Source organism: Lonchura striata, chromosome 1, assembly GCF_046129695.1.
Source record: "Lonchura striata isolate bLonStr1 chromosome 1, bLonStr1.mat, whole genome shotgun sequence".
Taxonomy (NCBI): Eukaryota; Metazoa; Chordata; class Aves; order Passeriformes; family Estrildidae; genus Lonchura; species Lonchura striata.
Window position 1 is genome coordinate 33796309 of NC_134603.1, and position 18209 is coordinate 33814517.

General features: G+C 44.7%; 1 protein-coding gene across 1 annotated transcript in view; it reads left to right on the forward strand.

Annotated features, from left to right (window-relative positions):
- Positions 1 to 2736: 2736 nt before the first annotated feature.
- Positions 2737 to 18209, forward strand: part of SLCO5A1 (solute carrier organic anion transporter family member 5A1) — a 73163-nt gene continuing 57690 nt past the window's right edge. The window contains exon 1 of the mRNA XM_031503737.2: positions 2737 to 3658. Within this exon, the coding sequence (XP_031359597.2) occupies positions 2737 to 3658 (922 nt within the window). The remainder of the gene's footprint in view (positions 3659 to 18209) is intronic.

Sequence of the window (18209 nt, forward strand, 5' to 3'; positions counted from 1 at the left end):
TATCTCTTCCCGCTATCTTCATGGACTTTTTTTCCCATTTATACCTTTTTTTCCAAGTTCTTGTGCTCTCATCCTTGGTGAAGTGATTCAGCTCATAAAACCAGCAAAACACTTTTTTTCCTCCTTGGATTGGTTTTCTGCTGCCTCAGTGAGTTTATTCAGCTTACTGTGCAAGGAAGTGAGTGCCAGAGCTGCAGTGACAGAAACTGTGGCCATGGGAAGCTGACAGTGGAAGAGGCGGGAGAGAGAAGCTGCAGGGATAACAACTAGTTGTGGGATAATGAAATAAATTTTGTAAGGACCTTAGGTAGCAAGAAAGAATCATTAGTATGTGTTTTTAAAGAATCCTTGAAAACCTAACTGAATCAAAGGCAATAATAAAACTAAGGCCTAAACAAGCACTAAACTGGGGACACCTTCTCAACAGGAAAAATGTGGTTGAAAACCAACCAACAACAACAAAAAAAAGGATATTGTTTTGGCTGTGTTGAGTTTGGGCAGTTGGAGTGTTGAGTACAAAGAGGTATCAAAATATCTCTGGATAACAGCTTCATAAAACTTGAAGATGGTATCTTTTGCAACTATAATATGAAACTATCTTATTGATCCAGATGATAAATAAGAAAAAAAAAAAGTGATGAGTCAGTCTTAAATATTTTTTGAAGGAGGAGAAACAAATCAATTGTAAATCTTCCATCCTTCCAGAAAAGCACTAACTATTCAGAAATGTGTATGGTATTATGCTTCTTTGGTGTATTCCTTCACATTACTTTATGGAAAAGACAAATATCTTAATAGTTCACACTCTATTATGCCACAACAAATACAATAATTTGCAGGACTATTTAGCCTTATCCTGCTACTAGGGCTTTAAATACAGGGACTTGAGAGCAAAACAAACCACTGCAATTCAAGACACTACATAAACCTAAAAAAGGAGATTAGGAGAAAACCCTATGAGGACTAATCTCCAAACTACTTTTCCCAGATTTCGCATGTGCTTCCCAGTTTGGGAAGCATTGGAGCATTTGGGTTTGCATTGGAGAAAAAATCTGGGACAAAAAGGATCATAAGGTGATCTATTTTCCTTAAAATAAAAATTTTAAAAATCATTCCTTGGTTCTTCTCACTTTTTAGCAGACGATTCGGTTCTGTCTTCCGAATATTTCCACCTTTTACACAAGACGATGCAACTCCATCCTAAGCATCCTAAACGCCGCCCGGGGCTGCCGGCTGCCAACCGTGGCGCTCCGCGGACTTTCTCAGCCACGAGCGCCGAGTCGCAGCCCTCAGCAGCTCCGTGGGTGAGCAAGGGCACCGACCGGGCAGACCCCAAGGCGTGCCCCGCCGCCGCGCTCCCCGTCCCGCGGGGGCTCCGGCCCCTCTGGCGGGGTGTAGCCGGGTAGCCGCGGGCCGGCAGGGCAGCTCGGAGGGCACGGAGTGCCCGGCGGCATCGCCCGGCCCGGCGGCGGCTGCGGGCGCGCCTGCGCTCCGGCGCCCGGGGAGGCGGAGGCGGCCGAGGGGGACCCGGCGTTGGGTGACAGGCGGGGCGGGGGCGCAGGGCCCGGGCCGGCCGCCCCCGGCGCCGCACGCTCGGTGAGTAGCCCCGTCGTTTTCCTTCGCAGCGGCCGGGGGGACAGCCCGGTGCGCCCGCCGGCTCCGCCGCCCTGCCCGCTGGCCGCCCTCTGGGGGCGGGGGAGATCCGCTGCCGGGGCGCGGTTGCCCGGGTGCCGTTCCTCCCCCGCCCACCCCTCCGCGGGGCCGCAGCGAGCGGGAGGCGGCGGGGAGACAAAAGCGGACAAAGGAGGCAAAAGGCGTGTTCCGCTGCCGGGGTAGGGATGTCTGGGCACCGCTCTGCACCCGGCGGTCCCGGGGGCACCCGAGCGAGCTGGGGCGGCGAGGTCGGCCCCGGGTTGCTGGGTCCCGGGGTGCCCGCCGCCGCTGCCCGGCTCCTGCTTTGTTCCCCTTCCCTCCGCCTGCCGCCGCTCCCTGGGCCGCCGAGTTGTAGCGGAGTATTTATTTCAGTGCATTTATTTTTAGGCTGGAAAATAAAAGGCTTGGCACGGCGACCTTTGGCTGTCGCATCCGGCGCCAAATAAAAGGGTCGCGCTCTGGCCGAGGCCGCCCCAGCTCTTATGTAAATCCATGTGCCGTCCCCAAGGACGCGCGGTCCCCGAGGCGCTGCCGTGGTCCAGCCCCCGCGGGGACGGGGACAGAGGCACTCCCCGGAGCTCAGAGCACACCTCGGGGTCGGGCGGGGAGGGACGGGGCCGCAGGGGCCGGCGCCGCTGACCTCCCGTGCTTGCTCTCCGCCCCGCAGATCGGCAGCAACCCCCCGGAGCTCCGTCACCGGCGTCGGCGGCGAGGACAGAGGAGGATGAGGGCGGCGGAGCGGGCGGCGCTGCCCCGCGGCGGGCAGGCTGTCCGCGGGGCCCCGGCGGGCGGCTGCTGATCGCGGCGCCGCGGGCATGCGGCGACGGGCAGCGGGAGCCGCCGGCAGCGCGGGCGCCCCGGCGGGCGGGCGGCCCCTCGAGCGAGACTGAGGGTGGATGGAGCCACAAAGGAGTTTGGCTGACACGTGCGGCGGGGCGGCCGGCGGCCGCGGCTAGGGCCACCCCCCTCCCCTCCCTCCTCCCCTCCTCGCTATGCTGCGCTCTCGCCGGGCCCCTCAGCGCGCTCGACGCACGGCAGCGATGGAGCCGGCCGGGCTCCTCTGAGCACGCTGCCGGACCCAGCATGGCCTCGGCGGGGACCCCGGAGCAGCGGCTCCCCGGGGCGGAGCGGCCGGCGGCGGCGGGGGGCCGGGCGGAGGCGCCGCGGTGCCGCAGTCTGCCCGCGCTCGGCTCCCCCCTGGCGGCCGGGGGGCGCGGCGGCCGGCCGAGCCCCGCCGCGGGACCGGCTCCCGAGGCCGAGCGGGGCGAGGGCGCCTCTGCCGCCGCCGAGGCTGCCCGGCCCCCCGCCGCCGCCAGCGGCAGCTTCCCCTGGAAGACGGAGGGCGGCCAGCCGGCGGCGTCCGGCCGAGGGGTATCCCTGGGCCCCCCGCTCCTGCTGCCGCCGCCGCCGCCGGCGCTGCTGCTGGCGGGACCCCCGGGCAGAGCGTGCCTGCGGGCAGTGCTGGCGGACTCGCGCTTCTTCCTGGTGTGCATGTGCTTCCTGACCTTCATCCAGTCCCTCATGGTCTCCGGCTACTTGAGCAGCGTCATCACCACCATCGAGCGGAGATACAGCCTCAAGAGCTCGGAGTCGGGGCTGCTGGTCAGCTGCTTCGACATCGGGAGCCTGGTGGTGGTGGTCTTCATCAGCTACTTCGGGGGTCGCGGGCGGAGGCCGCTCTGGCTGGCCGTAGGGGGGCTTTTCATCGCCCTGGGCGCTGCGCTCTTCTCCTTACCTCACTTCATCTCTCCGCCGTACCAGATCCAGGAACTGAACTCCTCCGTCAGTAACGAGGGCTTGTGCGTGGCTGGCAATGGCACTGCCAAAGAGCAGTGGGACTCGTCGGCCTGCTTCAAGGACACCGGTGGAAAAGACCACTCTCTCTATGTAGCTTTATTCATTTGTGCCCAAATCCTCATTGGCATGGGCTCGACACCCATCTATACCTTGGGACCAACCTACTTAGATGACAATGTCAAGAAAGAAAACGCCTCGCTTTACCTAGGTAAGGCAACTTAAAGTACCTGGGTACTTTGCTAAACCCCAGGTCTCTCAGAGGGGCCAGTTACAGGTACTTCTGCCTTAGTCCGGCTGAACAACATCTGTGCTAAGTTTTCCTTTTCAAATGACCTTTTGAAGTAGAACTGCCATTCTCCTGTTTTAAAATGTTTTGTGATATGGTGAACAGTAGTAACGCGTGAAGCTAACGCAGCGTGGCTTAAAGCAGTTGTACTCACACACACCCTCTTGCACGCGTAATAGAGCAGCAGAGAAAGTTGTTCTGGTTTTTGTACCTTTAGCCTAAAGCCTCTATAATGTTAATGCTTAATAAGCACTTCAAGAGAATTTTGGCATGCTTTGTTTTACTTTTCTATCATTGGCCTTGAACTAGTAATGAATTTTGACTGGCATTGATACATCATCAGGCATCTCAGAGTTAAAAACCCATTGATAAATCAGCATGTGAAACCTTCAGAGTTGATTTGGGTTATGGCAGTTCAAGGTGCACAACAAAATGAGAGTCCAATTTGGCATACATTTTTCAGCAGCTACGGACAAGTCTTCTTGATAGTTGTGGGACGGTGGGAAGAAGGGGCATCTCAGATAACTGGGTACTAAACTTCATTGGAGTTTGGTCGTGATATTTCGTGTAATGTGCAAGAAGGTTAACTGTCCCCTGGCTTTGCATTAGCGCCTTACATGCTTCTGTAAGAAGTGAACCTCATGTACCCCTTTAGATTCTTTTCACATAAGCAGAGGCACTTAGGGGGCTGAGAGAGCTGTGAAGGGGTTTTGGATACTTAGCATTACCATCTACAGTTCAATTTTATTTGGCTTTACTTAGCCACGGAGATAATAATTGCGTGTAAAACACACATTATGGAAGTTATACACTTGTGGAGTGTGTGTGTGTAACTACTTTACTGAGCAAAAGTGGTCATCTGGATCAATGTTTTCGTTCCTTTTGACCTGTTCTTGGCAATTTGACTGTTCCCTGAACCGTTTTAAAGCCATGCACAGTCTGCGTGCAGTGTCTTGAAAAAGCCTGGGGCACTGCAGGTTTTTGGAAGGAGGGAGAGGTATTCACTGCACTCCTAATCTGCATGATGAAGTATTTGACAAAGTGTTTTTTCCCTCTCTTCTCCTGTCTGAGAAAGGTTAAGTGGTATGGAAATGAAGATTAACCTAGCATTGACTTTATTGGCAGCATGAAAAAACAAAGCATCTCGTTACTGAGGTTGCTAAATTGTGCTTTGGAACTTTTGCAAGTAGGTGATCTCACACAGTCCTCAAAAACAGAAAAAGACAAGGAAATGCTGTAGATGAGGAATGAAGGGTAAAAGAGGTGAACGGTGAGAGAGGTAGAAATCTTTCTTCAGCAAAGGGGAAGGCAAGGTCAATGGGGGGAAATCCTCACTGTGCAGGAAAAATTATGCCTACCACTGATGTGCTTCTAGCACAGGAAATAGTAATGAAATGACTCAGGTAATTTTAATTGCAGTGAAGTTAACAAAGGTAAAAGGCACTGGCAGCTGAGTAGACTCCATGTGACTCTGCCTGCCAGACACTTAAGGCACTTAAGGCAGCTTTGATCTATACTGGGAGGACCCTTGTAGAGTTGAAGTTCATTTTTAGTGATTCAAGAGAACAAAGATACATACACCCAGCTACAGTGTATGTGAAAAATTTATGCCTGTGATTTGATTGTGACCACAGGAAGAATTAAAATGAACACAGAGTGTGTTTAAATATGGAATAAAATGTACTATCACCTCCATTCAGTCTTGAAGCCACTGAGGGCTAGAAGCAATGTTGTCTGCTGTTGGAAATCTTGGTATTATCTTTTTTAAATAGTGTGGGGTTCTGAGGAAGCATTTAACTTGTTAATGTTAAAATATTTGCCTCACTTCAGATATAGACCAGTGCCTTTTTGAGGGGCAGGAGTAAAATTTGAGTTTTTGCGGGAGAAAGAGCACTGCTTGGCACGTTGATGTGAGCAAACATGTTTTTGTTGGATCTTCTCAATGGTATTTGGAATGTTGCATGTCCTTGAGGAGAGGCAGCAGACAGCCCAGCCAGGTACAGGGATAGGATAGAAGTGGCCTGGGCATGGCTCTGCAGGCCTGCCACCTTACATCCTGTGTTATGCAATGCCTGGTTCTCCAGGTGGTGTGTTTCTGTTACTGGGGAAAACTATGCAAGTGATGTCAAAATGTAAATTGTATGTCTGTGTGTAGGCATGAGCTAACAAAACGTCTTGGAGCAGGCCATGGCAGTTGAGGTTTTAAGCAGACATGAAAGCCTGGGGAAACATGTCCTAGTCACACAGATACTTGTGTTTGAGTGAGGACAGCTAATTCATAAAAAAGTATCCTCTAACATAGGATGGAAGGTCACTAACATGTTTGTTCATAATCATGCTGGTATTGCATCCTATGTTTTTCTTCCAAAGGAAAATAAATATATATAAGTGTGCAAGTGATAAAAGGTTCCCTGAGCTTCACAATTGATGAGCTTTTGACTGTGCAAGTGTGCCCACTAATAGTAGGTCAGTAAAGCCCCCCTTGAGTATCACTAATCCTGATTCTGCAAAAACTCACCTTATGTGGCTGTGGAAGCTATCTTTTTTTTTTTTCCAAGTTAATCCAGCTCAGGGCTCAAGTGGCAGTAGCATATCCTCTTAAGTGTAGGCATGCAAGCTCAATGTGGACAGCTGTTTTAACATTCCTGGCTGGAGGTCCTCCTCTCAAAAAACATATTTGATGCTTATACATAGTCTCTTGGCTGCCTACACTTAAGTCCATCTGTCAGAATGGCACAATGCCAGTTTACAAGGTGCTGTGTCATTTTTAGTAGGACAAAGGTGCCAAGCAGGGATGTGTATTTGGGCTGCCCGCATAGCAGCGTGTGAGCTCTTGTGTGGGATGTTTCTTCCGTGTGAAGCAGTGTCACCTCCGGGTCCTCCCACCCCTTAAACTTGACAATACTTTGGTGCCCTGATGCTAACTTTGAGGAATGTGTGACATCAGGCTTGAAAACAAGTAATGGCTGTAACAGGTGCCTAGGAAATGTAAGAACTGGTTCCCTTAATCACAGATAATCCAAAAGGGAAGTTGCACACTGTGTATAAACTGGGCAGTCACTAAATGGTCATTATCTTCTCCAGAGTCTCTCCCTTTTGTGCTCAGCTGTACCGTGATGTTTGTTGTCAGCTGCCTGATGTGCATAGGTTCTTCTTTTAAGTATTTATCCAATTAAATTAATTGCAATTCAGTTTGAAGTTGAATTTGACTTCCTGAGTCTTGTTTTGTATTCTTGCTGGTGTTTCTGCTACTTGTCAAATTCTAGCACTTAAAGCACTGTGCTTTTTCTAAACATTGTGGGCTTTTTTTTCTAGGGATCCAACAGTTTGTCTTGAATGTGAGTTTGCCTTGTATTATATCAGGATTTTAAAAAGCAGCTCTTTAAAATTAAGTCTGGTACTTAGAAGTTTTAATAGTGGCTGAAAATTTCTAAATATTTTTCTTTTGCAAGTGGATATTGTTATAAAAAATGAACTTACCCTAAAAATTCACACATAGAGAGGCAGTATTAGGTTTTACAGAAATATTGCACTAATGAAAATATTCTAGCATTCAGGAATGGCTTTTACCAGTACCCCCACAAAATGACTAGTGAACAAATTGGTCATTGTGCTAAGGATGTTTTATTTCAGTTTCCTGAATACTGTAGGCTGGCTAGGATATGATATGAGAAAAGTGTCTCAGTTTAATTTTATGCAGACTGTCCCTAGCTTTTGGAACAAACTGTAATTGCAAAATGCAAAGATAAAGGTTTTATGGGATAATGGCTGAAAAATTGGATAAACCTATGCAAATGGTCTTGGTACAGATAATGGCTGAAAGCCAGGGAAGTAAAGTCATTTCATAACCTGGAAAAAAATTTAGACAAGTTTCAAAAGTATTTTGGAATCCTGCTTTGTTTTCATGAGGATTGTTTGTGGGTTGCTATTCTAGCATAAAATAAACCATTTCACTGTGACAGTATTCTGTCTGGAAAACATCTCCTTACCCGTGTTTTACAGGTGGATATTCTGTATATGTACCCTTCATGTCTTTGTTACAGACTTCCCCAAAATCTTTATAAATGTATGTATGATAATTGATATCCACATCCCACTTGAGATGGCAGGAGGGGTAGTTTCATATCAGAAACCTACCACCTGTGCCTCCTGGGTCCTAGGCTATAGCCCAGCTGCCAAACAAGTTAGGTCTCTGTAGCGTGCTGTTGCTTGGATGTTGGCACAGGAAGCACTGGATTTTTGTGCCATTTTGATTTGGCTGCTTCTGGGGTTATGGATGTCTGTGGAAGACAGAAACTGGAGCCCATTGGGGGTATTAGGTCCTTTATGTGGATGCTGCAAGGTCATTGAGGTTTTCTGAGACAGTTTCTAGCTGAGACTTGCTAGCTGAGCAGAGGGAACCATCTAGAAATAGGGAAACAGTTGACCAGCATTTAATTTTATTCTCACCATTCAGTTTATGACCACTTTTGGTTTACTTTTGTAATATGCTTCCTGCTAACCCAAAAGGCTAGTTTCCGACAGGGTTTTCTCAGCATTGATCCCTATAGCTGGTGAACTCTACAGAAATCGTGCATTTATTTTTACAGCATGCCTGTGAGAAGGAAGATTTTTTGAATCAAAACTTGAGGCAAAATGGTGTGTTCACTAGTATTTTTTATTGCTTGCTCTATTTTACTTGTAAAGGGGAAGTGTGCAGAACTTATTTCTCAAATAAATGATTTTACTTTAACTCAGAGAAGGCTACCTCTTGTTTTATGCAGAGGCAAGCACTAAGACTTGATCCATCAGCAGTCGTTTTTTTTTTTGTGCAAACCTGGGATGCATCAGGCACATCCAGGCAAGGGAGGGGTTTGTCCCTGCTCTGCAGTGGGGCGGCTTCACCTTGAACACTGTGTGCAGTGCTGGGTACCATAATATAAAAAAGATGTTAAACTATTAGAGAGCATCCAAAGGAAGGTGATGAAAATGGTGAAGGGCCTTGAGGGGAAGCTGTGTGAGAAGTGGCTGAGGTCAGTGTGTCTGTTAAGCCTGGAGAAGGAGAGGCTGAGGGGAGACATCATTGCAGTTACAACTTCCTTGTGAGGGGAAGAGAAGGGGCAGACACTGATCTTTTCTCAGTGGTGACAGTGACAGGACCTGAGGAGATGGCCTGATACTGTGTCAGGGGAGGTTTAGGTTGGATATTAAAAAAAAAGGTTCTTCTCTCAGACCCAGAGTGTGGTTGGGCACTGGAAAAGGCTCCCCAGGGAAGTGGTCACAGGTCCAGCCTGAAAGAGTTCAAGAAGTGTTTGGACAGTGCTCTTGGGCACATGGTGTGACTCTTGGGGATGGTGCTGTGCAGGGCTATGAGTTGGACTTGATGACCCCCTGTGGGTCCCTTCCAACTCAGTGTATCCTGTGATTCCATGAAATGTGTGTGTGAAACACTTGTTTTGTTTGCACACTCAGCTGGGCAGCGCTAGCAGAAGGCTGAACTCGCTGTGCTCTTGGCTGGGGGTAGGGAGCATCTTGGGATGCAGGTGAGTGACTGCAGCTCTTTTTGGGTATATGGATTATACTGCTTTCTCCCACAGTTGATATAACACTCAGAGGATGCAGTATTATGCTTCTCTGGCACACAGTAGCATCCCTTTTTTTTTGTTAAAATGCTGATCAGGCAGCTGGCACAGTTCCTAATAATTGCTTACAGTAGCACTGTGCAGTTTTGTTGTTCATTACTATAACTGAGGAAATAGATAGATTTTACTTTTCTTCTTCACTTTAGTTTCCTATTTCATTGATGGACTGATGCTTCTTTTTCATACTGTAATCCTAGATATCGTTTTCTTAAGCATTTAATTAAGCTGATTTTTTTGTCCTTTTAAGTAATGTGTACATAACAGTGAGTTCAGTGAAGAGTGGGGACAGCCATTGCTCTGAAGTTCTCTGCCTGCAGGATTTAATGTCGTGAGTGATATATCTTCACTTGCTCTGCCAGTGTTGTGTCCCTTAGGGATGCTTTCTGCATCTCTCCAGTTGTGTCCTTGCCATGAGCTGTGGTATTGTTCACAAGCAGCTGTATTGACAAAGCATCACTTCCAGTAACTGGCAAAATGCACTTTGTCCTTCTTAGGAGCAAGAAGAGACTTAGGCACATGCTTCCCTGATTCTCTTTGTACTAAAGGACAAAAACTGGGTTGGATCCAGGGTTCTGAAACTCACTGAATTCCCAGGCCCAGTTGTTTCCCTTGCTGAGCATTTATCAAAAGGTTAGCATTTTGTTTCCGAGGTTGACAGTGCCCTTTTCACCCTCTTGAGCTTGGGAACAGCGTTTTCTTGGAGAGCAGCTCCCTTCTCTCTCAAGCTCTGCTGCAGGGCTGGTTTGTGCAGACAAGTGTCTCCACCTGCCGTGGTCCCGGAGCAGCTTGGAAACCTAGACATGAAAGTGGCCTTTAAGTAACAGCTTGTTTGTAGCTTTTGCCAGGAACTGAAGGCTTGGGATCTAGTGTCTGATTACCTGGGGTCTGGAAACCTTAGCTGTCTGCTGGATACCTCAACTGTTTGTAAAAGGTCACTGTGACTACTCCTGTTGCAGGTGGATTAGAGGTGCTTTGTGTTTCATCCATTTTCCCTTAACTCTCATTCAGTGGCTGCCTCACCAGGGAGGTCTTAATTGCTGTGAAAGTGCTTATGCAGTCAAAAGAGAGGAGGCTGGATTTCTCTGTACTGTCATTCAGAGACATATGGGTTTCTGTCTTGGTTGTGCAAGAAATACAGGCAATTTTAAAAATAAGCCTTCTGTTTCATCCTGAAGGCCAGCATCCGAAAATTCAGGTTTTTAAAGTAGATGAATGGAATTTATCCATGGTTTTTAAAAGAACAGAAAACTAACTCAGTCACCTTAAACTTTTATGCTCTTGTTTTAATCTATGAAGTATTTTTTACCCTGATAGCACTTTTAAAACCCATTGTTTCTTGTGAAGAATGAACTCAGTTTTCCTTTTTTGTTGTTTTTACTCGCCTTTTGTATTTATTTTGAAAACAGTTGAGAAGCCACCATGTGAAAATAGCACCTATTTCAGCTGGTTCCCTCTGGAAGTTTTTGCCCCTCTTGACTGAAACGTCAGAGTAAGCACTAGCTCTGATTTGGCTGCTGATGGATGGGGCAGTGTCACATGAACTCTGAGGGCAGGGCAACCTGGTCGCCTGTCTTCCTGTGAATTGTCACCAGAGCTGTCAGAATTTCAGCTCACAACTCCAAGGGTGTCTCTGCAACCCACTCAGCAGCTACAGGGGTGCTGGGACTTACTGGGGCTGTAATGGGGAAGCTCTGAAATGGCACAGTGGGAAGAGGGAGCAAACTGTTGGCTTTCTGATTGCTGGCATCCATGCTTTTACTCAAGCACCGTGGTCCTTTTACCTCAACTCAGTTGGACAATCTGGGCACATGGGCTGGAGCTAGCAAATTTATGACAGAGACAGCTCTGCAGTGTGCATGCAGGTTGATTTCACCCGAGTCAGCCAAATCCTTCCAAGTGCCCAGAAAAAAATAGGACATTTCCTGTGATGGGAACAAATACATCACTGCTCGGCAGTGAACAGTGGAGAGATGTATGGGCTCTGTCCTGCTCTGCTACTGAGCAGTTTGGGCATCTGTTGTGCTGTCACAAGGCCAGAAATTTAGACACTGACAGCATTAACGAGAGAGCTAACGAACCTGGGACTTTTAACTTCTCTTGTTTTCTGCCACAAGGAATTTGTTCTTACCTGAGAAATCAGGAAGTGCAGACACAGAAACTGGAGTGTTATTTTATGCTGCCATTAGACCTGATAATCTAATCAGAAAATATTAACTCTCATGTAAGTAAACAGCTTACTTGGCAGCAAAGACAAATTACACCAGTAAAAAACACCATGCTGTGGTATGAGTTACATTTTGTGGTGAGTTTGAAGGTGATGCAGTCAGAAAAAAAAACTTTATATTTTTCCTTGTAGTTTGAACAAGCAGGTACATGTGCTTGCAAAGCAGTACTGCAGGTCCACTAATTGCATGCATCTTTGATTCTTTTCCCCATTTTTAGTACAGGTTTCTTTTCAGCAGCTTGCTTCCTTTTCATCAGCTTCCCAGGATATTTTTTTAGTGTTTCCACTTCTTTCCCTGCTTATATTGACGTTAACACTTTGCTTACATTGCACCATGCACAGTAGGACCTCAATCTGGTTGTTGCCCTCTGCACCTTTTATCTTTGATGTTTACTGGATTAGAATGAAATCCTCAAGAGTGTCTCAGTAGTGATTTTCTTAAAATCCACTTCTCTGAAATCAGCTACCAGCTCTTCCATTTTTTGAATTTAGCAAGCTTTTCTAAATTAGGGGCACCTTTCCATATTTACCCGTTTTCAGTCGACTTCTTTGAAGTGACAAAGATGAAATCCTGGCAGGGTTCCCCTGTGATAGTACCATTTTCTTTCTGTATTAATTAAGCTATCCTCTAGAGTCAGAATATTTCAGATAATGCATATATTAGCCGAGTATATCTTCTGATACCTTGTGATTTGCTATTTTATACTTAAGTTGTAGTTTACTCCAGTGTTTGTCCTGGGTTTCTTCACAGCTATTGACTTCAGATGTCATGTAGGCACTGGAAGGTGCTGGTGTGCTTCTGAAGTCAAGTGCTTTCAATCACACCTTCGTTCCTGCTTCTCCTTTTTTCATTCACTGATTCAATTAAAATCTGAATACCTGACCTCCCCAGAAGTAATTTCAAGTAATGTATTTTTGTAGATAATCCAGAGTAGACAGGGAAATAGCTGTAAGCTCTGCTGTGGTGGCTGCTAACCTGTGATTACTTAAACAGAATGTGTCAAGCAAGCCTCACTTGCATCTACAAATATCTAAAGGAAATACTCTGGAAGATGTTACCTGACATTGCTGTGTGTTAAGCTCTCCTTGTACTTGAAGAGAAATTGCTGTATTCAGCTGGGCTGTTAACTCAGTAGATTTTGCTTTGTGTAACAATTGAAAGCACTATCTTTTCCATCAAAGATTCCAAAGGAGTCAGCTCATAGGCTCAGAGGTCAAACCCATGTGAAATTCATGAGCAGAATAACCTGTATATGCCGGTTAGGTGGGAACTTTCAGCTGAAAAAGCCCCAGGAAAAGTGAAGGAGAAGAGGAGGCTGAGTGTTAGCAGCATGGGGTGTTAGTGCCTCTTCTGTGTGTTGCAGGCCAGAATGGACTGTCAGGAGGCACCTGCCAGGGACAGTACCTGGAGCCCATGGGAAGGGCTGAAGATGCTGTTTTAAGTGTCTGTGGAGTACAGGAAGGTCCATAACAAGGCTGGTGAGTTTTGGCAATGCAGAGAACAGAGGAGCTTTCCTTCTGCCATGCTTTTCTTTCTCACAGAGCAGCATTTTCCACTTTTGCCCAAAGTGCCTCTCCATGCCATTCATTGGTGCCTGCCATTTCAGTAGCGGGAGTTTAAAAAGTAGTAGCAAAATAGTTTTTCATTTTGTGAGTTTTTAATCTAAATTTATGTTTCTGCTTTTTAATTCGTCCCAGTGAGGGGAAAAAGAGATTTAATGATGAGTGTAACCTTCTAGGGTGCAAATAGCTTCAGTAATAATCCTCCTGTTTAAAAAATGTAAAAAAAACCTGTTGCATATAAGAGAGTCTGTAATTGTTGTAAATATGATGGGCAGTGTATATCAACTTGATTTAATACAGCTGTCTAGTGACAGAAATAGTGAAGGTATATCCCCAGGGAATTTTTACAGTCACAGGAGAAAATAGCACATGAAGTTTTTGAGTCTGCAGAATAGTAGTGCTGATGCATATCAATGTAGGCATTTATCTGGTAAGTTATATAATTGGCCTAAAATAAGAATTTTAAAAAATTGTTTCTTCTGCTAATAGAAAGGAAAAGGGAAAGAAGTGGGATTTTGGGGTCATCTGAAACAATTCACTGTTAGCTTGTTACCACAGTTTGTTAGTTTGTTACTTGAGGAATATTAGTCTCGTTACACAATGAGAGTAAAAAGACTCTGAACTCAGCACTACATTGTTGTAATAAAATGCCATACTGTAAAAAATTTTTCAAAAGCATAGCTGAGGACTGAATTGATGCTTGAAGGAAGAGCTGTATTCTAAATTATAGTTCCTAAGTAGCTATTGCACTGTTTTGATACATAGAAGTTGTATATAGTCATTGACCTCAGTGACTGAACAGTTTAATGATATTGTGATTATAATTATAATAATAATATAATTATAAAGGATAGAGCTGTCTGGTATGAATTTCTTTGACTGCAGAAGCAAAGTAGGCAATAGTATCTGTGTGTTTACTCCTATCCATGGCTTCCCCAGAGCCTCTGGGAGGAGGAAGATGAGCAATACTCAGAGTGCCCTCTGCTTTTAGGAGTACCTCTGTGACTCACCCTATGGAGAAGTACAAAAAAAGACCTCTCCTCATTAGCTTTTGCTTCTTGTCTTGGTGCTTGTTAGCAGCTGATTTTTGCTTAGATGGGGTCATTTATTGTTCTTACTGAGTTTGTGGTTAATTGCACTAGCTTTGGACACTCACAAGCAGGTAGGACAGACAACAAAAGGGAAGCATGTGGCCTTGAAACGGAAAATAAAAGGAGTGGTTAAGGCTACTGCCCCTGTGCATTTGTGATAATTAAAAGAAGATCAGCCTTCTATAAGAAATGAGGCAAAACTGATGGACTAATATTGGCCAGGCCAGCTAATGGGAAAGAGCCTGAGAAGAGCTTTTAAGCCTGGTGAGTCAGAAGCCTTGGGTAGACATATGCCTTCTCATCTTCTCTAAGGGTAAGAGATTCAATTAACCAGAGAAAAACAGTAGTGTATGAACTAACATAATTTTAAGAGTTCCTACACTGTCATTAGAGTAGCTATTACTCCTTTCTGTAACTAATAATAAAAAATTTTAAGTATTTGGATGAGGTGACAGAGAGGCGTGTATCATGGGATAGATCTATAATTAACTTCCTTTTATGCTTATTCCCCTCTTCATCATCCCTTGCATCCCCACGTTCCAAATTTAAATCCTACTGAAATAAGAGCTTACCATGTGTCTGATGCAGTGCCACGCTTTCAAGAAAACGCCATGTTTTTATTGTCAGATTTATATTGTGTGTGTATAAATACCTTGAGCATTACAGAAACTGAGGAAGGGATCTATCATGTGTTGCAGTTTCAGGATATGTGAGAAATAACATGATCTGCCCAAGCTGGCATACTGAAATCTTTTACTAACTGCTAGACCAAGGTTGACCATGTTCCTCTAGGAAGAGTAGATTTAACTGGTAGAGACAGTGAGAGGACTGATGAGTGCTTGTGGTAGAAGAGTTTGATAGCTGTAAGGTTTATATTAGCAGGTAGGTATTCTACACTATGAGCCAGCTGCTTTTTGTTTGGATTGTGCCTGACAGTAAAAAATGATGGAGTATATCAGGAATGTTGTACATTTCCCTTGTCTATTTTAATAGGATGCTCAGATCAATTATTTTGTGGTCTGAGCATTAGGATTTCTCCAAAATACAACTGTGAGGCTAAGTGAGTATTCTAGTGCTAGATTTGTCACAGTTTTCATGGTGTCTTTGAAGATATTAAGAGAATTAGTAGCATAGCATTAGAGAAGAAGGGTTGATGTAACCCTTGTATTGTGTCACAATTGCTGGATGGTCTTAGGACTGCTCACTGCTGCTTTTCTGTTGAATCAGGATAGAGAGTGTGAGGAGCAACGTGGTTATTTTTATGTGCAAGGGGACAAAGAATGATACAAGAATTCTACCCATAATTTAGTCTATGTTGCACACCTGTTAAAAATACTTCTTTTTTTTTTTTCTTTTTTCCCATAATTTCCTTGAATAGCAAAATGGTGTGGAGCTTAGGGAACTGATAGCTGGTGGTTTTCTGATGTGGGAGATTTGACTTGAATATGTGTGGGTGTTATACAGCCCCTTGGTGATGTGCTGTATACTCTTGTTACACATCGTGCCAAAATAGACAGTAATCCTTTTACGTGGGATTGTCAAGTAAGTAATAATAGAGTACAAGTCAGTGCCACCAGTTCCGAGATTTTTTTTTGATAAACATAATTGTTATTCATATCTCCTAGATTTTTTAGTACTTCTTAATCTTTATATTAAGTAAGTCTTTCTTCTAAGTCCTGCATATGTTGTTTTACAATGTGATGTCAACTGCTATCAAGACTTTCCTATTCATTTTTCTAATTGATGCTCTTGCTTTAAAAAGGCCACAGAGATTTTGAGTTTTATAATTCAACTCATTTCCTAATGTGAAAACTTCAGATGAAGAAAAATTTGAAGATCATTTTGTCTGCATAAAACATTTCAATTGTCTTACAAGGAGCTCTGAAAAGATCTGAAGCAATCAGAGTTACTGCCTGCAGGCTGTTCATCCCATTTAGAAGACATGAAGTTGGCTGCTCTGCACCAGGGCAGACAGATAAGTTGTGCTGGAGGAGAGAAGCAATTAGCTCGACAGCAAGCACAGGGCAGAAAGGGAGGTCTGGAGGCGTTTAATTAATTCTAATGCTTTTGTGCTTACAAGGACCAACAGCTTGCTGCTGCCTCCTCTTGTGGTTCTCAAACCTGGTATCTAATGAACATTAGATTTAGTTAAGCTTTCCAGGTAAGTTAGTAAATTACAACTGTGACACATTCCCCCTGAAGGTAGTGAAGTACATCTGATACTGCGTGGGAGCAGGGTCTGATATGTAAAGCTTTTTCATTTTTAAACAAATAACAAGGCCTTTTGGGATTTTTGTACTATATTTGCTTAAGTAATCTGAAACAATGGAAAAGACATGTCATTTATTAAATATTTTTCAAGTCACCAAACCAATTAGAGAGCAATAAACTTTTTTTTTTTCCCATTGTGGACACAGTTTTGGGCAAGTATAATTTCTATTAATCTGAGTTTGATGGCAAAATTACTTTTGATGGAAAAGTGTTTAGCCACCAGTGTATACTTATTTGCGTAGCTTGACATTTTGAGATGCAATTTGCTATTTAATTCTCAGTTTTTATTAATTTTAACTTCCATTCATTCTTGGGTGGAAAATACAAATAAAATCCCATTTGGTTGAAGGTCATTTCTCTATGTAACTCTTGCTTCTGTTTTCTTCTAGTACATCGTTCAAGACATACCTAGACTCCAGTATTCTGGAGAGGATTACTTTTTCCATTTGCTCCTCATGAGAATACCAGCTCTGTGGCTTCAGGCTTATGTGTTTTTATATTTATAAATATTTCCCTGATAGGTTTCAGCAGTGTGTGTTAATAAAAGGATGATCTCTCTGATGATTTATTCTTTGTGCAGGAGCACCAATGTAATCCAGTTTGAGTTGTAATCTACAAACTTTAGTTTTGGTTAGATGTTGCCTGTGTTTAAATATCCCTGTGTCACCTCTTATTTTAACGGTTATCTGTATAAACAGCTTTATTATTCCATTTTGGAAGCAAACTTTGATATCACATTGCAGTTAATATAGTGTTTTATCACACTAATTGTCTGTTAGTGTAGTTTTTTTGTGATTAAAGTGTTCTCATTCCACATTACTGTATCGCCCAACACTTGCATAACAAGATAATTAATCTATACTATCTCAGAGGAATAAATAAAAGTACTGGATGAGGGTCACAGCTTTTGATAATGTAACAATAAGAAAGCTGAACTGAAATGCTTGGATTTTCCCATTTTGATGGATTTTTAAGTGCATAGCTTTTTGTCTCCTTAATCTTCTGGGACTTTCTAGCTGAACATTGTTATTGCTGAGGTAATAGTTTACATGGTACATAGAATCATGGAATCATTTAGATTGGAAAAGAAGGACCTTTAAGATCATGGAGTCCAACCTTAGCTGAGCATTGCAGTGCTAGTTTGGTTAGTTAACTTGAATTGGATCTGGAGGCTGCTTTCCCTGAGGGCTGTCCCTTAGCTTTTGTCAGCAGCAGATGTGTTTTGGTGTGATGTGCTGCCTGGCCGTCTCTGACCCTGTGCTGTGGGTGCCTGCTGCTGCTTCGAGGGTTTTATGACTGGCACTGAGCACACCTCCAGCTGCTCTGACACAGCTGCCAGGGCAGGTTCGTGCCAAATCTGCAGCTTGTTGGTGTGTCCTGGCATTCTTGGGCTGGAGTGGGACAGCCAGGGCAGCCGGGAGCAGGTGGCTCATGGAATCACCCAGGCAGCAGCCTGCACATGTGGGGGTCATTCCTACCAGCATCTGAGCCACAGAGGAGGCAGCTGCCACAAACATCTTGTTTTTAACAACTACCTGAAACTTCCATTCTTTTAGTCAGCCACTTACTTGAAATGAGAGGTGGAAGGGAGGCTTTTTCTTCAATGTCATATTTGTAGCAGTGTCTTCCTCATTGCACATTTTTCAGTGGAATATTTTCTCTAGAGGTTTTTTTTCTCGCTATTATTGTGACTGTTTGAAACT